Source organism: Choloepus didactylus, chromosome 9 (assembly GCF_015220235.1).
Source record: "Choloepus didactylus isolate mChoDid1 chromosome 9, mChoDid1.pri, whole genome shotgun sequence".
NCBI classification, from domain to species: Eukaryota; Metazoa; Chordata; class Mammalia; order Pilosa; family Megalonychidae; genus Choloepus; species Choloepus didactylus.
In genome coordinates this window covers 73,243,938-73,266,207 of record NC_051315.1, presented here as the reverse complement: position 1 = coordinate 73,266,207, position 22,270 = coordinate 73,243,938, and the positions used below count along the sequence as shown (strand labels likewise).

The following is a 22,270-nucleotide window of genomic DNA, read 5'->3' as shown; positions in this document are numbered from 1 at the left end:
TAATGATAGATCACACTCTTTTTTCTTTGTCTTCAAACTCCAATGTGTATTTTATACTTACAGCACATCTCAATTAGAACTAGCCACATATCAAGTGTCAATAGTCGTACTTGATTAGTTGCTACTGTATTAGACAGAGCAGGTCCAGAAGTGTTGGAAAGAGAAAGTAAATTGTTTAACACAAAGAATTAATTTTGCTTTGCCTGACAGCAGGCTAGTATGCCAGGCATATGAAGCCTATAAACAGTGAAAATTCACTGAAAGATGCTTTCCAATACTCTTAAACTCTTCAACGAAAATGTTAAACTTGATTTAGGGATTAGGCATAAGACATTTCTCCAAACCAAAGAACAGAAATGTCTTCATATAAAGAACTATCAATTTAACTTATATGCTTTGTTATATATATTACTAAGAACACTGATAGGAGAGAACACTTGTGACATTAAAAGCTATTAAGCTATTATTTTTGCAACTATTACTGTAAGTTTGAATTTATTTCAAAATAAAAATTAAAAAAAAAAAAGCTATTAAAGTTTTCACTTAAAAGAAAAATCCACACTACCTTCCAACTGGCAATCAAGAGTTGTCATGGTAGTATTAGCACAGCATGGCTGTTTACAAACACTGGCTCTAGATTCAAGACTGTCTGGGTTAGAAGCCTGGCTTTACTATATACTAGTCGGCTTAGTTAATCTTTCTATGTCCTAGTTTCCTGAATGCTAAAATGAAGTTCAAAATACCTACCTCACAGAATTTTTGTGAGGATTAAACGAGATAATACATGAGAAGCTGTAAGATCAAGGCCTGCACAAAATGAGTATTCAGTAAATATTAGATACTTTCTCATCGTTATCAGTCTAATTAGAATAGAAAATCTCTATCTTGCATAAATCTATAACTGGAAAAAAACACTATCAGAACAGCTACACCAAATGTATCAGGTACATACTAGACAATCAGCTTGTAAATAAGTAGGAGGAAGCTTTCTTTTTTTTTTTTAATAAAACAGGTAAACAGAGAACAACGCTCTAAAAGGACACTGGTCTTATATTAATACAAACCACTCCTAAACAAAAGTCTCAAATCATTACAAAATGCCCTGTATCTGGATAAAATCCCGAATCTTCATTTATTCTTCTATAGACTTGTGTATAAATACTAAACTTTTTAAATAACTGGAATGACTTAAATCATAATCATATTCTACATGTATATCAAGTAGGCTGGAGGCATTGGCAGGTGGATAAGATATACCTATAAAAACCACAGAATTACCTAAATGAGAAAGTAATCTGGAGGTCTACTATAATTTTAAGTATATTTCATGATAGACACAATTTAAGGAGATTCTATAATAGATGTACTTAATGCTTAGTCTATGCAACAGTTACAATAATAACAGACTTTAGGGAAACATTTCAAATTACTGAAACCACTCAGTGTATAGGCATCTAAAAAATATGAAATTAACTGTAGATCATGAGGGTATATATATATATATATATATATATATATATATATATATATACACACACACACATATATATCTCACCTGTCTTCTTGAAGTTAAAGGAGTTGATCCAAGTCCTGGGCTGGAAATATCATCATATATACTTCTAACCGGTGGAGCTCCACTTTTATCTTTATGAGCTGGTACAACTGGTTGTGGTGGTGACCCACCTACAATGTATGAATAATATAGTCAGGTGAGAAAACAAAGGAATCTTCAATTAATTTCCAGTAAGATTTTTAAAATTTGTACTTTTAAAATATTGACCAACTCCTGACTCCTAATGTTTCTCATACTTTAATGTGTATAAGAATCACCTGGGGATCTTGTTAAAATTCAGATTCTGATTCAGAAAGTCTAGATTCTGAGATTATGCATTTCTAACAAGCTCCCAGGTAATACCAATACTGCTGGATCCACAGACTGCACTTTGAACAAAAGGTTCCAGAATAACTAGTAAATATAAATTATTAGTTTTTAAAGAACACAAGTAACGTTTGCTCTCTCTACAAAATGTTTAACATTTCGATACTAAGTGTGATCCCACTTCTCACTTCAAAATAAGTATTAAACAGTTCCAGTCTGTGTACACTTGAATAGATATAGTAATTCCCTAATGCAGAATTTGGCTGTTGTCAAAAATAAACAGATCCCATTGATGTTTTTCATAATAGAAATATATTTATGTACATAATAAAGATATAAGAAAAGGGCCAACTTCTTGTACATAAAGCTGTCTTTTTAAGTCAGAGAATTGGCAGTTTCAAATAGTGGCACAGAGGGTTTTACAGGCCCTCTGTAAAACAACATCTGAATCTGGGCAGTACAGTATAAGCTATTTAGAAAACAGGTTACAGAACAAGACTGACCTGGGCTTTAACCCCCTGCTCCATCACTTACTAACAAGTGAGCTTTGACAAGTTCTTTTTTACATTTAACCTCAGTTTCCTCTTTTGAAAAATAGGGATACTACCTTTAAAATTGGTAAAAGAACGAAAATAACATAAATAAAATGCTTAGCATACTGCCTGATTCAAAAGTGCTCAAAAATGTTAGCAACAATAATAAAATAATAAATGTGAAATCTAAAAAAAGTATTTTCAGAAAATAATGTTCTCAAGTGAATTATTTCAAGTATAATTTATGGTAATTCTCCCTGATCAATCCTAAAAAAAAAAATGATGATAAACTACTTTATATCAATTAACACCTTAAGGACAATTAAACCAGAAGGGTTTATCCTTTTCAAAAGGATATTAGCTCACAATTGGAATTCAACCATCTGTGTAGCTAATTCTTATTACTCATAGTCAAAACTTCAAAGTTACCTTTTAAAATAGTTCTTGGTTAAAGGAGTCCTGCAACAGACACATGTCACATTTAGGTAACAATACTCTGTGCTGACAATTGTAAATTCTGTGTAAAAAATTCCCCATAGTTTTCAGAATAAGTCACTAAACAGGTTATATGTGAAAATCTTAATTCACTATGACTATAAACAGAATTCATATCTACATATGTACTAGAAATAAATTCATATATTCATTTTCAAATTATACTTTTGACAGAATATCTGCTATTCTTACATTTTAAGATGAGCTATTTACATTGAATCCAGTTAAGTTAAATGACCATATTTCATCAATTCTATGAGACTCTTTTCCCATCCCCACTTTAACAAATCTGAAGTAAGGATTTGTTTTACAAGTGAAGGCATTTTAGCCTTTGTCATATTTAGTGTTTTTCTTTCCTTGTGGTATATAAAATAAGAGTAAATTGTAGAATCAATGGCACATTAGAGTAGATGAAATATAGCATGTATATTTTAATGAATGTTCTTGGAATTATAGTAACTTACTCTTCTTACAACTCTATTCAAAGAGCCTTAAAATTAAAAAGTTAGAGGCACTGTTTGACTTTTTAAAATTAATAAGTGTTTTAATGAAGACGAATGCTGCACCATTACTCTTTTTTAAATTCTAGTATCTGTACTAACAATACTATAAAACTAGGGTAAGCAATTTCCCTACCTGCAAGTAAAGGTGATCTCATTTCCATTACTCCTACTGAAGGGCCACTAATTGATCGAGGTTGTGGAGTCACTGGAGCTGGCAAATCCCCCATTAAAAATCCAGGTAAGAACTGAGCATTAACTCCTGGCTTTGGAGAGGTGGGTGAACCCAGCATCATTGGTTCAGATCCTATATGAATCCAAAAAACAAAAATAAAAGTTAATACCTTTTCTGTTAAAACAGCTAACAAAAAAGATGCAAGGCTCTAGCATAAAGAATTTTAAGAATTTAATCAAGGCTGTTAAATATTATAGAACCATAGGTGAATGTTTTAAAAACAAGTCAGGGACACACGTCAAGATGGCAGCATAGAGAAGAGTGGAAGCCAGTTACTCCTCCTGGAACAATTCATAAATGACAGAAAAATTAGTAAATAACCTGTAATAACTGTGGGAGACAAACGTGACTGTCCACTCATCATATACCAACCTGAATTGGGAGGAATGTCCAAGATTGCAGTATAAATTCTGTAAGTAAAAACTGCGGACCCGTGCAGAGAGCCGAGAGCTCCTCCTTCACGGAAGCCTCACAGTGCTAGAGAGCAGCACTGTCTGAACAAGCAAGTGTACCTCAGCCCAGCTCCAACTGGGGTTTTAATGTTAACTGCTCAATACAGACAGTAAATCCCCAACAAGCAGACAGAGGCTTCTGGTGACGACTGATCTTGGGAGAGTCAGGGGTCATATCTGTCTCAGGACAGGGAGCCCAGAGGATCGGTGTCTCTGGCCAATGGGTGAATCTGGGGGCTTTCTGTCCCTTTCTCTCTCTGTCAACCTGGGCAGCTCAGTGGAGAAAACCTCAATCGTTTTCAGCTTGCAGTGTTTTGCAGTAAAGAAAGCCTCAGCCATTTTAAAATCGCAGCCCTCTGACCCAGACAAGGGTGGAGATAGCAGAGTCAGAGAAAAGAATCTATTTATATACAAATGACCTCTCTCTAGGGGGCATAGCTTTCCAAGAGGTAAGAGGAGGGTCCCAGCTCTCCTACCATCCTTACATTCAGAACCAGACCCCAGAGCCTGGGGGAGGAGAGCCACGGGCCACACCTCCTTACACCAGCCCATGACAGGCTGACAGGCACCACCTGCTGGGCAGAAACACACAGGGTGTGTCAATCCTCTAAGAAAAACCATCAAGGAAACCAGATACTGAATATTTCCTCCTTTTGTGACATGAACTTGTTTTCATCTGGGAAAACCTGATTGGGGTGGCCTAGGAGGTCAGATGCCTAGACAACAGAAAACTACAATACACTAAGAAAAACAAAGTTATGGCCCAGTCAAAGGAACAAACTTACACTTCAATGGAGATATAGGAATTTAAACGACTAATGCTAAACAATTCAAAAAGTTTAGAGAAGATATGGCAAAAGAGATAAAGGCTATAAAGAAAACACTGGGCATACATAAGGCAGAAATCAAAAGTTCAAAAAAACAACTGGCAGAATCTATGGAAATGAGAGGCACAACATAAGAGATGAAAGACACAATGGAAGCATACAACAGCAGATCTCAAGAGGCAGAAGAAAACACTCAGGAACTGGAGAACAAAACCTGAAAGCCTACATGCAAAGGAGCAGATGGAGAAAAGAATGGAAAAAATATGAGCAATATCTCCGGGAACTTAAGGATGAAATGAAATACAAGAATGTACATATCATTGGTGTCCCAGAAGGAGAAGAGAAGGGAAAAGGAGCAGAAGCAATAATAGAGGAAATAATCAATGAAAATTTCCCATCCCTTAAGAAAGACATAAAATTACAGATCCAAGAAGCACAGTGTACTCCAAACAGAATAGATCTGAATAGGTCTACACCAAGACACTTAATAATCAGATTATCAAACGTCAAAGACAGAGAATCCCGAAGGCAGCAAGAGAAAATCAATCCATCACATACAAAGGAAGCTTAATAAGACTATGTGCAGATCCCTCAGAAGAAACCATGGAGGCAAGAAGGAAGTGGTGTGATATATTTAAGATATTGAAAGAGAAAAACCGCCAACCGAGAATCCTATATCCAGCAAAACTGTCCTTCAAATATGAGGGAGAACTCAAAACATTTTCTGACAAACAGATAATGAGAGACTTTGTGAACAAGACACCTGCCCTACAGGAAATACTAAAGGGAGCACTACAGGGTGATAGGAGAAGACAGGAGTGAGAGGTGTGGAACACAATTTTGGGAGATGGTAGCACAGCAGTATAAGTACACTGAACAAAGGTGACTGTGAATACGGTTGAGAGAGGAGGGTTAGGAGCATGTGGTATACCAGAAGAAAGGAGGAAAGATAAAGACTGGGACTGTGTAACTTGGTGAAACCTAAAGTGTTCAACAATTGTGATAAAATATACAAATATGTTCTTTCACAAGACAGAACAAGTGAATGTCAACCTTGCAAGGTGTTAAAAATGGGGAGGCATTGGGGGAGGGATGCACTCAACGTAAACTAGAGACTATAATCAACAGAATCATTGTATTATGCTCCCTTTAATGTAACAAAGGCAATTATGCCAAGGTGAATGCAGATAAGGGGGGTGCGATAAGGGAGGGGTATGAGACAGTTGACATTGGTGGTGTTCTCTGACTCTTTATTCTACTTTGATTTAAGGTTATCTTTCCTTTTGCTGCTTCCTAGCTGTCATGTTTTTTGTTTGTTTGTTTGTTTGTTCTTTCCTCTTTCTTTTGCTTCTCTACCTTCTTTGACTCTTCCTCCTGCTTTGTGGAAGAAATGTAGATGCCCTTATACAGTGGTGAGGGTGGCCGAATACATAAATATGTGACTATACAGGGAACCATCAATTGTTTACTTAGGATGGAATGTATGGTGGGTGAACAAAACCATCTTTAAAAAAAAAAAAAAAAATGGGTTGATGACAAAACCTTGAGGGCAAAATACTGAGCAAAATAAGCCAGACACATAAAGACAAATATTGCAGGGTCTCACTGATAGTACTTAATTATAATATGTAAACTTATAGACATGAAATATAAGTTATCAAGATATAGAACGAGGCTAAAGAATCGAGGGGTTGCTTAGAATGAGCAGAATGTTCAACTAGGATGAACTTACATGTTTGGAAATGAATAGAGGTGACGGTAGCACATTGTGAGAATAACTAACAGTGCTGAATGGTGCATGAATGAAGTGGAAAGGGGAAGCTCAGAGTCATATATGTCACCAGAAGGAAAGTTGGAGGTCAAAAGATGGGAATGTAAAAAACTGAATCCTATGGTGGGCAATGTCCATGATTAACTATACAAATATTGGAAATCTCTCCCATGAACCAGAACAAACGTATGACACTACAACTAGAAGTTAATAATAGAGGGATATATAGGGAAAAAATATATACCTATTGCAAACTATATACTATAGTCAGTAGCATTTCAACGTTTTTTCATAAACAGTAACAAATGAACTATACCAATACTATGAGTCAACAATGGAGGGGGGGTGGTTAGGGATATGGGAGGATTTGAGTTTCCTTTTCTTTCTTGTTTTCCCCCACGTCTTTGCCTTTATTTCTTATCTGGATAAATGAAAAGGTTCTAAAAATTGAACAAAAGTTAATTGTGATGATGGATGCACAGCTGTATGAGAGCACCAGGGGCAACTGATTGTACTCTTTGGATCTCTGGATAATTGTATGGTATGTGAACAATCTCAATAAAAATTAAAATTTTAAAAATAAAATAAAAATAAGTAAAAAAAAAAAATTAAGAATTATTCCTAGAAAAATGTAAACATTATCTTGCATTAAGTATTAATCTTCAAATCTGTTTTCTGTTTACATTTTTCAGAAGTTTAAAAATCAAAACTCATTTTTAAATTAAAAATTAACATCTAAAAAAAAACTAACAAAGACTAACTTCCCATTTCTGGGCCAGCTCCTACTGTCACAACCAAAAATAAGAATAGGTACACCAGTTATTTATACAAGGTCTTAGCAAATCAGATGCATGGGTTTAGCTTGATAAATGTGCCACTTCTTCCCCACACACAAAAACAGCAAAGCATTTTTGGATAAAAGTGTAATCATGTGCACATTAGAGAACTAATGCAGTGATAATGATGCCTAATACCTAATTCAGGAACACATTTAAAAGAATTGGCAAGTTTATTTTTTTGATCATTTTAAAAAATAATGAACTTTAAAGTTAGGAATAATACATGTCTCCCTAACACAAAATCAAATTAAAAAGAGATTGATACATCACGATCAATTCAAAATTAATGTTCACAACTAACAGAGTAGGTATTACTACTATTACAAAGATAGAGGAAATTATAGCGTTCTAATTTCAGAGCAAAAAAAATGGACTCTAGAGTCACAGACCTGGTTCAAAGTTCTCTGCAAAATGGGCATAGTCTAGCACCTACTCACAGTGCTTTTTTTTTTTTAGAATAAGACAGAGGGAAAAGCCCTTGAACAGCACCTAATAAGCAGGAAGTGCTCAACAAATACATTACTGTTATTATTAACAGCCTATAATAGTGATTAATGTATAAATGTAAAATTTACAATTTTTGCTTATGAAAATTTAATTTTTAAATATGTGATAGGCCTAGATGTGATTCATAGCACTCAGAAAGATCAAATGTTTTGTATGTTAGTCACAGGCTTTGATAAACTTTCATTTAACTTTCCCACAGCCTCAAAAATTTGCTTCTTGCTATCCAAAAGCTATCAATTATTTATTCTCTCCTCTCCCATTATAGTAGGCCTAGATATTTACAATGCATATGTATAAGAGGAAAACGGCAGGTAATTCAAGAAAAGGATAAAGCAAATACTGAAATAAAGTGCGAAGAACTGTAATTACATTGCAATTATTTCTAAGTGTTAGTTACTCTGTTACTATTACCTACTTCCAAAGAACATATACTAAAAGCAAACCAAAAGGGAAAGTAAAAGCTCTATTCGGGTGACACTTAGCTAATTTTTTTAAAGAGGCTTGTTAAAGGATTCTGAACAGATATTTAGAAAACCAAAGTAATAAATGCAAAGTTTTATGTAGCATCACCGATTACCATCACTCTTCCATTGCCTGAAAAAAAAAAATTATGGGCAAATATTTTAAGAATTAAGAAAAATGCTGATATATATGGGTATATATGATACACTAGAAAACACTAGAGTCAGGAGGGCAAATCCTGGATCTGTCACTAACCACCCCTCAAAGGCTGAATTCCCCTTAAAGAGCTTATCCAATCTCTAAGGATCCTGTATTTCTTAAATTCCATTTCTGTCTTTGCTCCCAGGTCAAAGTACTGTGTTACTCAGCACAGTTTGTTGAAGTAAATCCTTACTTTTAATATACCATTAGATTCTGGAAAAATGTTTATTATCCCCTCAAATATCTGCAATATTTGGACTCGAAGAATTAAAATCAGCTATGTCAGATTTCTAGCCAAGGTTTTGTTAACTTTTCTAACACCCGCAACTATGCACTCCAAAATGTATTTGTTGAACAAATAAAAAAATCTGAACTGGAAATACATGGTTTTCTGATCTCCAAAATATAGGAAAAGTAAATACCAAGACCAACATCCGTATAGTCTACATGTAGCAGAGTATCTGCATTATTGACGTTATGCAATTTATTTTTAATGAGACTAATACTAAAATAGTTTAGTAACTCCATTATCAAAAGAAAAGTATTTTGCATAAAAGTTATGGCAAGTATTACACGCCCTTTAATCTAAAAACTCATTCTACACAATACATATCCTGCTTGCTCTTTTCCAAACTCAGAAAGTTATAATCTAATTTTTAAGTCTACTATATTAGACTAAAATTTCCTGTTTTCCTGTTCTAAAATTCCTGACAGTTCTCACATGTCAAAACTCAGCAGACAAAAAACGGAACCGAATCCTGCTAATTTGGTAGACTTTTTTCAGACGACACATTTCAAATCTCCCCAATAAATAATGAATATCAATTCGAAAATTCATATCATGACTGATTAGAGGAAATGACCTACAATACTGAGTCAAAACTTTCCCAAGATAAAGGCGGGAGAAGACGTGGGAATGCTAGGCTTGCTATAAAGGTCAGTATCTCAGTGATTACCATCACCTGATTGATTAAACGTCCATGACTCAAACTTCCATTAACAACAGACTACTTTTTGCAAACCCCGGGAGAATCCTCAAATTAAACAGATAGGGAGGGAATGAAAACAGGAATTAGAAGAGCGGTCAATAGCAACCTTAGACTCCACCGCACCGCCCACCCACTTGTATGCGGGTCACTTCCACCCCACCGACACTTCCGGGCATCCAAGAACCCACGACGCCTCTCGGGTGCGAGTTGAAATTCACAAATGGGCCAATCCCGCGCTGTCGGCGTGTGGGAGGACAAAATCCAGCCCAGTCACCATCCGACAGCCGTTTCTCCACCCTCTCCAGAGCTTGCAGCTTCCCAGAGCCACTTTAACAGCTACGGGGTGTCGCAGTCTCCGGCAGGGGGCCGACTAGGAACGCAAGGCAACCAAGGGGCTCCCTCCCCGTCCGCGACTGAGGACAGCGGACCCAAGCCTCACGACCACTGCCTTACAGTCTTGTTTGCCCGCTTTCAAGCCTGACGCGTGGATCGCAGTGCCAGCGAAAAAAAGCACTTTTTCACTCACCAAGTGCGGGCGCTTGGGATTCCACGGCAAAGGCTGCCATCGCAGCAGCAACTACACTTATCTCAGGACCTTCACGATTTTCAAAAATGGCGGAAACTCTCCCCATGGTTGGGGCGCGCTACCTTATGGGGTGGCGTAACTTCCGGACATGCGCCAAAACATTTAAGTTGTTGGAACCCGAACTGCCATTTTAGAATCGGGCAATGTCTTTGCGCAGACTCAACATTTCACAGGACCTATGGTAAGCTAGCGTGGAAACTGGTTCTGAGGTTTTGCTGACGTTATGAGCACCTTTATTTACCGGTGCATGAGTTTCATAGAAGCACAATTTTTTAGTGTTTTGTTTTTTTTTTTTCAGCGTCATAATTAGCGTGAGTTTACCCAGTGCCCTGTAACCTGTTAGAGTTTTCAGGTAACACTTGGAAAAGTTATCTTGATGAATGATGAAATAGTTTGTGCCTATTTCTGTTGTCGATTAATGCATAATGCGTGAGGCTCCATTTTCAAAGCATATTTTCTGCCATCTCTATGCCCTTTTGGGTTTGTTTTTTTTTTTTTTTTTAATCATGTAAGCACATTAAAACGTAACTCACAGGCAGTTTTATTATATATTAATACATACAGAAGAATGTAGGTAACGGACATATATCTAAGTACATAAGTAATGGAAGCGATAGTAATAAATACCATGACCCTACCACACCCTGGAACCCCTTTTTTCCCTGCCAATTCTATGCCCTGCTGTTCTCTCCACCTTCCCCCCACTTCACTCCTTTTCTTCAGAGTGTATTCACATATACACACATACACTCACACGTTTATATACACAAGTGTATGTCTAAAAATATGTTTTACTCACTTACTAACTTTATAAAAATGATGTGCTGACTCCAACTATTTTATTCCTTGTTGGCAAATTAGGTCTTTCTTCTTGACATCTGCGGTACTCAACAGCTTTGACAATGTTCCACCTTGAAAAGTGTTTTTCTTGTTGGTGGTAATGCTGTGCTATCCTATTTATTCTTATTACTTTTTACTCCTTCACTGACTTTTCCATACCTGGACCCATTTCATTCTAACCTGGAAATGTTACAGACACGGCTTTATCCTCTTTCCATATCCAAATGCATGCTGGATATGGGAAAAACATGAAGCTTCCACAATAAAGGAATTTCTATGTAAATTATGATACAGCCATGTTCTAGTTTGCTAATGCTGCTAGAATGTAAAACACCAGAGATGGATTGGCTTTTATAAAGGGGGGTTATCTGGTTACACAGTTACAGTCTTAAGGCCATAAAGTGTCCAAGGTAGCACATCAGCAATCGGGTACCTTAACTGGAGGATGGCCAGTGGTGTCCAGAAAACCTCTGTTAGCTGAAAAGGCACATGGCTGACATGTGCTCTGGAGTTCTGGTTTCAGAAAGTCTTTCTTCCAGGATGTTCCTCTCTAGGCTTCAGCTTCTCTCCAAAATGTCACTCTCAGTTGCTCTTCGGGTGTTTGTCCTCTCTTAGCTTCTCTGGAGCATAAGTCTGCTTTCAAAGACCTTCTCCAAAATATCTCTGTAAATTGCAGTTCCTCTCTCAGCTCCTGTGCATTCTTCAAAGTGTCCCTCTTGGCTGTAGCAAGCTTGCTCCTTCTGTCTGAGCTTACATAGTGCTCCAGTAAACTAATCAAGGCCCATGCTGAATGGGCGGGGCCACACCTCCATGGAAATTATCCAGAGTTATCACCCACAGTTGGGTGGGTGCATTTCCATGGAAACAACCTAATCCAAACGTTCCAACTTAATCCCCACTAATATGTCTGCCCCCACAAGATTCTGTCAAAGAACATGACTTTTTCTGGGGGACATAATATATACAAGCCAGTACATTCCACCCCCTGGACTCCAGAAAAACATGATCTTTCCATATACAAAATACATTCATCTTATCGCAATATCACAGAAACTTAAATCATTTCAGTAACAAGAGTTAAGTACAAGCTCCCATCAAAATCAGTTACAGGCATGGTTGGTCCTAAGGCATAATCCCCCTCTGGCTCAGTACCTGTGAAACTTAGAATAAGTTATCTGCTTCCAATATACAAAGGAGGGACAGTCATAGGGTAAACATTCCCATTGCCATAAGGAGAAACTGAAAGGAAAACAGGGTTTAAGGGACCAAAACAATTCCTAAACCCACAGGACAAACTCCATTTGATTTCCAATTCTGAGAGTCATTAATAGAACGGCATTCTATCCTTGGGGCTTGAGAGAGCGGGAGTCTAACCCTTCCTAAGGGCCTTTGTGGCAGCACTTTTCTCTCCAAACTCCGGGGTGAACGCTCCAACATATCCACACGTTGGGGAGACCACCTTCTCGGCCCCACCCTCCTCAAACATTTGGGGCAGCACCTGGATTTTCTTCTGTCTCCAAGGCACACGCAAAACCCCTTCAGAGCAGTGGGGTGGCAGCCAGACTCTCCCCAGTCCCCTGGGAATGTGCTCCACCCTCTTTGAGGCCTGAGGTGGCAACACCTTTCCTGAACATCGAGGTGGAAGGCCCACCCTTGACCTCTGGGGCAAACTCACCCTTTCATGCGTGTGGACCACTCCACTCTCCCAGCCTGAAGGATAGAATGACTAAAAGACTTTTTCTGAACAATTCAGGGTAAGCAGATATTAGTATAGCATTTCCAGTTTTATAAAGCATATTTTCATATAAAGGTTAACCAATCATTGGTCTGACTGGAAGTGAGCCTCAGCTAGTTCAAATTTGCAGTGCCAAGGAGCTGCATACTTGTGGCATTTAGTCAGCTTATGATATTTGTGAGCAAGGTCCATAGCTGTTAATCCCTGCTGAAAGGCAAAAGACCACCAAATTGAATTCCAGTGATGTCCTATTTTCTTAACTCCACTGAAAAGGTATTTTACTTCTTCAGTCAAGTTTTTATGAAGTCTTATTTTCTCTGTAAAGAAAATAATTGTGGCAAATATTAGTAGTTTCAGGGGAAAAAATGGTCTTGAGATCCACATAAGTACTTAAACTATTCCAAGAATATCAACTCTTTTTGCTAGAAAACTTCATTCCTGGCTATTCCTCATATGGAAATTTACTTCAATTTTTAAAAATTGGGTGCCTATGATTAAGCTAGGTGCTAACACTGTGACTTCAATCATTGTAACTTAATCCTATTGTAATAATAATTGCAACATCTTTCAATCAAGAAACACAAAAGTTTATAAACATTCAATTGTTCATTCTCTCAACATGCCTGTGAGGACAGTTAACAGCTTACCTATCTTCCAGATTCAGTCTTCTCAATGGGCTCCATAACTTCACAGAATAGAAAAAAATATCCCCACTTATTACTCTAAGTATCAGGATTGACTAATATTTTTAAAGAATACAGGTCTTTTGAAATTCACTTTAAAAAACACATTTACTATACATGTAGGGTGTTCAATTCACCTCTCCTCACATAATGGAGTGCTCCATGCCTCAGCCCTTTTAAACAGCGGAAGGCTGAGAAATCAATGTAGATAATGTCTGATTATTATGTAACTGGATTACTTAGAATGCAAGTTCCATGAGGGCATGGAACTTTGTATCCTCAGAGCCTAGAACAGTGTCTGACACATTGTAGATGATCAATAAATATTTGTTTAATTACAATAATAATAATAAAGAGTTTGCTGTGGAGCCCCTCAAAGTGAAATGAGTTCAATTCTTGTCATGTGTTGAATCACCATGAAAAATTGATAATGATATTCCCTAACCAAGATCAGACATTTTTGAGACATGCTGTGAGAGGGTCATAAAACTGAAGATAAGCCAATGTTATACCAGTTTTCAAAAACAGGAAAAGAAAAATGCTGAAAATTATACATGACAAGCTTTATGCCAATCCTGAGAAAAGTTTATGAACAGGTTATCAAACTTAATATTTGTGAGGACTTATAATAATGTGATTGACCAGAGGTAGCTTTGGTATATGAAGTCACAACAGATAAAGAACTAATTCTTTCATGGATAGAATTACCAAGCTGCTGGATGGAGAAAAGCATGTAAAAAAATCGCACTAACCTTGTAAACCATATGAAATAAGACAGACACAAAAGGAGAGATATTGTATGTTACCACTAATGTGAACTCTGTGAAAAATGTAAAATAAGTGCCTTATATTGTAGAAAATATAGGGGACCTAGAGATAGACAGCAGCTAGGGAAGGGGGAACGATAATCTAATAAGAACAGACAAGATATTTAGGGTGATCTTAATGATATGGGGATGCTGAGGTATGACTATGGTTCGTTAACTTTCTTTTGGTATAGGAGTATATTAGAAGGAATAAAGTTATTTCAGGATATTTGTTTTTCCCCTTGCTTTGCTTTATTTTCTTTGGAAATGTTTTTTTCTTTGATAAATAAAGTATTTTTTTTAAAAAAAGAAATAATTTACTTAAAGGATTGACCAACCATTGTTTAAATGGCTGATTAACCTACCATATGAAAAGGAGCTTTAATGATTAACAGAATTCAACCAAGGGAGCTGCTTCTAATGATATGTGGACTTGCTCTGTTCAACCCTTTGGTTAAGGATATACATAGCATTCTTTAAAAGTTCACAGATTTTTATGAAACCAAGAATAAAAATAAATATGGTGGTGATGGAATAAGAATCCACAATGATTTTCGATATTGAGTGTGCTGGATATTTGCTCTTGGCCTTTGCAGATCTACTGTCCATGTTTCTCTGTTCTGCTTGCGCCACAAGAGACCTATCTCTGAAGACTACATGAGCTCCACTGACTTAGATTGGAGATTGGGAGGAGAGTGAAGTTCAGGTAAATATTTCCCTGCTTCCTCCCTGTCAGGTCACACCTCCCATCTGGTGGATATAGCTTTCTCCAGGTTCTGGTGTGGTGCAAAAAAAAAAAAAAAAAAAAAAAAAAAAAAAAAATAGGATTTAATTGCAAGTGCGATATGAGACTTGAAGAAATGTGATGAGACACCTGAGAAAGCATAAAACTTTGATTTGCTTTAGTGCAACTATCACTGCTAAGAGAAGTCATAATCACATTTTCGTAGGTCTATTCTATACTCCCCTATGTGCCACTGATCTATTTGTCTATTATTGCCACAGAATTTCACCATTTGAATTACTCTAATTGCCGTAAGGGCATTTTGGAAGCTTGTCTTTTTTTGTGGGGATGGGGGCAGGTACTCCCCATTGCTCTGTAGCTATCTGCCTCACTAGCTGAATCATCCAAAGGTTCCAGACCTTTGCTTCTTGTTCCTTAGCATGAGTGGAAAAAAGTTGGCCAAAACATCTCCGTGTATCACTGTGATAATTGCCCCAGGCCTAGTCCCCCCACCTACTCCCTGCCAGTATCCATCCATGTTCACTGAGCTTAGAGCAAGCCTGGAATGATTCCTCCTCCATAGAGTCCTAATTATACGTTATTTGACCTGTGCTTCCCTTTATCTATCTAATCCCGCATACCATCTGTCAGAAATTGCTCAACATTTTCTACTCCAGTGATGACATTGTTTCCTGTTTTCTTGTGTTCTTGAGGATCTATATATGCATTTATGTATCTTTTCAGTCACTTCTGAGGGTAGCAAGTTGATCAGATGAGCCCATCAGCTTAACTACTATACTTGAACCATTATAATAACAATAATAACTAATACTTACAGAGAACTACATTCCAGGCTGCACTAAAGAATTAATAGACTTTTTCTCGTTTAATCTTTAAAACAACTGTATACAGAGGTTTAGAGAAGGTAATTGCCCAAGTAAATTGTGGAGTAGAATTTTAAATAAAGACAAACTGAATTCAGAGCTTAGGCTCTTATTCAGAAAAACATCACATTTCCAGTTAAAAAGCTGTATAAAAACAAGTCTTCACAGGTGAACTCACTGCCCTCCCCTCTATGTGGGACCCCACTCCCAGGGTTGTAAATCTCCCTGGCAATGCAGAATATGACTCCTGGGGATGAGTGTGGACCCGGCATCGTGGGACTGAAAGTATCTTTTTGACCGAAAGGGGGATGCAAAATGAGACGAAATAGTTTCAGTGGCTGAGAGATTTCAAATGGAATCGAGAGGTCACTGTGGTGAACATTCTTATGCACTATATAGATAACACCTCTTAGGTTTTAATGTATTGGAATAGCTAGAAGTAAATACCTGAAACTACCAAACTCCAACCCAGCAGTCTGGACTCCTGAAGACAATTATATAATAATGTAGATTACAAGGGGTGACAGTGTGATTGTGAAGACCTAGTGGATCACACCCCCTTTATCTAATGTATGGATGAGTGGAGGAATGGGGATAAAAACTAAAGGACAGATGGGGTGGGATGGGGGGATGATGTGGGTGTTCTTTTTTCACTTTTATTTTTTATTCTTGTTCTGGTTCTTTCTGATGTAAGGAAAATGTTCAGAGATAGATTGTGGTGATGAACGCATAACTATGTTATCATACTGTGGACAGTGGATTGTATACCATGGATAACTGTATGGTGTGTGAATGTATTTCAATAAAACTGAAGTTAATAAAAAAAAAAAACTCCAAAAAAAAAAAAATAGATTGGGGTGATGAATGTACAACTCTTTGATGGTACCGTGAACAGCTGACGGTACACCATGGATGACTGTATGGTATGTGGATATATCTTAATAAAACTGAATTTAATTTAAAAAAAAAAAAAGCCTTCAGTACTGAGACAATATTTGTTTTCATTTACCCCTTATAGTTTGTGAAGCTGCATTAGCAGTAGAGTTTTTATTAAATAAATTCATAAATTTTGTAGAACTCAGTTGTGAAAAGAGGGGAGTGGGAATGTGAAGAATGTAAGCGATGGGACAGAAGATTTCCTTTACTGCTAGACTGTTGTACAAGTGGAGACATTGGATGAAGAACATAAGAGCAAAAGCAAACTGCTTTTTCTTTTATCTTTCAAGAATTAATCACTTTGTAGATAATAAGCATCCACAAAATCAGGTCATTGCATATAAATTCTTACATTGAACACTATATTGATAGATTTAAACTCTATTACAATATTAATTGACATTTAAGCTTTTATTATTATAATCCACATCACTGTAACATAGCTTGGCCTACTGTCAGAAATACTTCCATAAGGATAATTATTAAAATACTTGGTTGTACTTTAATAGAAAGTGAGACCTGGTAGGTTTGCATAGGTTAGTGTGAAATAGCGACACATCCCAAAGTAATTTCTGCAGAGAATAAAAATATATATGCAGGGCCCCCCTCTGAGGAGCTGGGGGAAAATGCAGAGGTGGGCTTCCTCACCTGGATTATTGCTGATGTTCTCACAGACATTGAGGACTGGAGGTTTGATGTGCCGAGCCCTCTATTACAGGACCTGCCCTTATGAAGCTCCACTGCAATGGAGAGGCTAAACCTGCTTTTAATTATGCCTAAGAGTATTACCCTGAGTACCTCTTTGTTGCTCAGATGTGGCCCTCTCTCTCTAGCTAACCCAACTCACAGGTGAACTTACTGCCCTTCCCCCTACATGGGATCTGACTCCCAGGATGTAAATCTCCCTGGCAACATGGGGTATGACTCCCAGGGATGAATCTGGACCCGACATTGTGGGATTGAGAACCTCTTCTTGACCAAAAGGGAGACGCAAAATGAAACAAAATAGTTTCGGTGGCTGAGAGATTCCAAATGGAGTCGAGAGGTCACTCTGGTAGGCATTCTTATGTGCTATATAGATAACCCTTTTTAGCTTTTAATGCATTGGAACAGCTAGAAGTAAATACCTGAAACTATCAAACTGCAACCCAGTAGCCTTGACTCTTGAAGATGATTGTATAGCAATGTAGCTTACGAGGGGTGACAATGTGATTATGAAAGCCTTGTGGATCATACCCCATTTAGTCATGGATGTATGAATGGATGAGTAGAAAAATGGGGACAAAAACTAATGAAAAATAGGGTGGGATGGGGGGGATGATTTGGGTGTTCTTTTTTACTTTTTTTTTTTTAATTCTTATTTTTCCTTTTTATGGTACAAGGAAAATGTTCAAAAAATAGATTGGGGTAATGAATGCACAACTATATGAAATACTGTGAACAACTGATTGTACACTTTGGATAACTGTATGGTATGTGAACATATCAATAAAATCGAATAAAAAAATTGGTTGTAAATTATAGAGTGTATTGGTCTGGGTCCATTCAGGAGCAATAAACCACATGATTATTTGAATAAGGAAAGTTTAATATAAAGATTTATTAACTTGTGGAGAATGCAGGGGTATTCGCCTACCCCACCTCCATGGTTGCTAACATGACTGCAGACATAGGGGACTGGTGGTTTGATGGGTTGAGCCCTCTACCATAGGTTTTACCCTTGGGAAGACGGTTGCTGCAAAGGAGAGGCTAGGCCTCCCTATGGTTGTGCCTAAGAGCCTCCTCCCGAATGCCTCTTTGTTGCTCAGATGTGGCCCTCTCTCTCTGGCTAAGCTAACTTGAAAGGTGAAATCACTGCCCTCCCCCTACGTGGGATCAGACACCCAGGGGAGTGAATCTCCCTGGCAACGTGGAATAAGACTCCCGGGGAGGAATGTAGACCTGGCATCATGGGACGGAGAACATCTTCTTGACCAAAAGGGGGATGTGAAAGGAAATGAAATAAGCTTCAGTGGCAGAGAGATTCCAAAAGGAGCCGAGAGGTCACTCTGGTGGGCACTCTTACGCACACTTTAGACAACCCTTTTTAGGTTCCAAAGAACTGGGGTAGCTGGTGGTGGATACCTGAAACTATCAAACTACAACCCAGAACCCATGAATCTCGAAGACAATTGTATAAAAATGTAGCTTATGAGGGGTGACAATGGGATTGGGAAAGCCATAAGGACCACACTCCACTTTGTCTAGTTTATGGATGGATGAGTAGAAAAATAGGGGAAGGAAACAAACAGACAAAAGTACCCAGTGTTCTTTTTTACTTCAATTGCTCTTTTTCACTCTAATTATTATTCTTGTTATTTTTGTGTGTGTGCTAATGAAGGTGTCAGGGATTGATTTAGGTGATGAATGTACAACTATGTAATGGTACTGTAAACAATCGAAAGTACGATTTGTTTTGTATGACTGCATTGTATGTGAATATATCTCAATAAAATGAAGATAAAAAAAAAAAAGGAAATTACCCCAGTCCCCAAAAAAAAAAAAAAAAAAAGATTTATTAACTATAACAGAGATTTGAGTAGCAAGGGATTGGCTAGAAAGAAGTAAAGAGAACTCAATAGAATATAGAAATAGTAGATAAAAGGAGTAGTCAGCACCCTGAGGGCTGAGATAGAATCAAGGAAGAGACCCCCAGGGTTGAGATCCAGATCTTGTTGCAGCAAGTGCAGCTGTGGCTAACTGCAGAATAAATGGCAGAAAATCGCTGTAGCATTGACCGGCAGAACATGTTAGAAATCCACTCTCTAGTATACTAGGCAAAGGTGTTGACCCGGGGGTGAGGGTGTAGGGTTCTCACTAGAAGGGTTGATGTGGGAAGCCACTGGCCACTGGGTACTGCTGACACTCTGCCCCCAGGAGCCATGTACTGAGGAACCCTTCTGCTCTCCAGGAGCCAGGAAGTGGAGAAGCTTCAAGTACAAGAGGAGCCTGGCCCCAGAGAAGCCCCTGCACTCCAGGAGCCTGCCAATAAAGGCTGTTCTTTCCGAAAGGTCTCTGTAAACCAGGGCCCTCAACTGATAAAGCTCATAGAATATCATGCCAGCTGGCAAAGAAAAAATATTAAAAGAACTCCATGTCCCTTTCTTCAGAGCAGGCAATGAGGAGTAGATTTGGAGCCAAAAGGCAATAAAGCCTTTAGACCATTGTTCTTTCATATCCTGAATGAAAGCTAAATGCTATATACTGAATACTGTTACTGGTTATTTGAACAGCTTTTTAATTTCTAAATTATTTTAGTAGAGGACTTTAGAGGAGAAGGGTACTCATATTTGCAGCTGCTTAGGGTCCTGTGTGGATCCTGTTGTAACCTTATCTTTCCAAACTGTCACCATCATGCACTGTTGACAGATGCACACTGAGTCATTTGCCGGAGCTTGAACTGTGGTTTGTGGTGGGTATTATTAAGCTCTCATAAAAGCTTACATCAATTTTTTTTCCCTTCCTTCCTCCCATCCTTCTTTCTGATAAGTCCTTTTTAAATGCCTACTATGAGCCACACACTGCTTTAAACAACATGGCAAAAATCACTACCCTCATGAGGAGACTAATTTTTGATGGGGAAAACAATAAACTAAATAAGTAAAATATATAGAATGTTGATGATAATTATGGCTATGTAGAAAATAAAACAGGAAAGAGAGGTAGAAGTGTTAGGGGTGGGGACAATTTTAAATAGGATCATCAGGGAAGGCTTGACTAAGAAGGAAACATTTGAGCAAAGATCAAATGTCTATGGGGAAGAGAGTTGCAGGTAGAGGAAACAGCAAGTGAAGAGGATCTTGATTATGCCTTTTCAAGGAAAAGCCAAGAAGCTAATGTAGTTGAAAGCTGAGAGTGAGAGGGGAAACAGCTGGCAATGAGGTCAGAGAAATAAAGATGTGAGTGTGAGGGAGGGGAGTATACTAGACTATTCAAATAATCTCAATGTAGTCAATTACAATATTCAGTGGTTTAATCTAACTCAGTATTTTCTCTTCAATTAAAAACTTGATTGTTCCATTGAACTTCATGGCCAATTTATCCACAGTTATGCCAATTATAAGATCTTGCTTTCATTTCTTGAGGTAGTTGGAGCAACATATCTCCATAGACTTAAAAGAATTTATGCTGGGTCTTGTCCAAAGATTTTTAATCCAGAATTTGACAGCCAATAAATGTTAAAGTCTTTTAAAATAAATAGCCACAAAAATAATGATATTAACAGGGAAATAATAAATTTATTGTTTTTAATAAAGTCAGCATCTAGAAACAACACAGCATTTATTATAAATATGTACACAAAATAATAAGTCAAAACTTTACCTGAATAGAAAAGTTTAACTATAAGTTATTTTTTAAAGTATACCCATGGAAACAAACCATAAGTTAGTTGACTGTAATTGCAATTTTATGTATTTTAACAATATAAACCTTTAAAACATTCAAGGTATAGTTAAGGGTATTAATTCTGCTTTTAAAGGTATTAATTCATTGAGTTAACTCATGAGGCAAGGTTATAAGACAATGTTCTGATTTATACTTGCTACATTTAAGAATACTTGGTGAAATTACATTTGAGGGATGCCTATTATATACATTTGAACAAGCTGAGTCACTCATAATCATGTTGCCAAGTTTAGAATGTTTCCTTCCCACCACTGAAATTATGTCAGAAGCAAATTAGTTTTTCCAGGTCACACACACAAAAATTTTCAAATGCTATATTCATACATTTCAATCAAGTTTCAATAAGAAAGAATGGAAGAAAAAGTGAAATTACAATAAGGATTTTAAATATAATATTCTGTGTCCTCTGAAATTATTGTCTTTGAGTTATTGGTCTAAATTTTGCCCAAAGTATCTAAGAAAAATATGTCTTGGGTTTTCTAAAAATTGAAATACTTCTTGGGTTTTCAATTCAAATAATTTGTAATCATATGCCTGTATTAAAACATAAAATAAATGAGGAAACCTTTTAAAAATATTAAGCTCAAATAAATAGGTTGCTGAGAAGGCTGTATATTATTTTTTTTCAATGTTTAAAACAAATATTTTCATTTCCCTTCCCTTTAAAAAATGGCTTAAAAACCTATTTAAAAATAAATAGAAGCAAAATCTTGAAATATTTTTTCTCTCCCTCAAAACAGTCCTATATATTTTTTTAAATTCATAATCTGTGAGATAGAGGAATACAATGATAAATTTCCTTTTTAAAAATAACTAGGTTTGACAGAGTGACTTATCTCAATGGGAAGTAATAAACATACTCTATATATGACCTATCATTGCCTTACATACTATCACTATTTTAAAATATTGGATTACATTCGTTGATCAAGTTTAGGAT

The 22,270-nt window shown here is 37.0% G+C and overlaps 1 protein-coding gene and 1 long non-coding RNA gene across 2 annotated transcripts in view; one reads left to right on the top strand and one right to left on the bottom strand.

Annotated features, from left to right (window-relative positions):
* The window catches only part of NUP35 (nucleoporin 35), a 43,720-nt gene extending 33,407 nt beyond the window's left edge, over window positions 1-10,313 (bottom strand). Inside the window, exons 1-3 of the mRNA XM_037849309.1 lie at window positions 10,217-10,313; window positions 3,544-3,714; window positions 1,556-1,683 (exon numbers count right to left, since the gene is read on the bottom strand). Of these exons, the coding sequence (XP_037705237.1) occupies window positions 1,556-1,683; window positions 3,544-3,714; window positions 10,217-10,256 (339 nt within the window). The 5' untranslated portion in view covers window positions 10,257-10,313. The remainder of the gene's footprint in view (window positions 1-1,555; window positions 1,684-3,543; window positions 3,715-10,216) is intronic.
* LOC119544146 overlaps window positions 9,975-22,270 on the top strand; it is a 53,731-nt gene continuing 41,435 nt past the window's right edge. The window contains exons 1-2 of the long non-coding RNA XR_005218775.1: window positions 9,975-10,457; window positions 14,937-15,046. This is a non-coding gene — a long non-coding RNA (uncharacterized LOC119544146). The remainder of the gene's footprint in view (window positions 10,458-14,936; window positions 15,047-22,270) is intronic.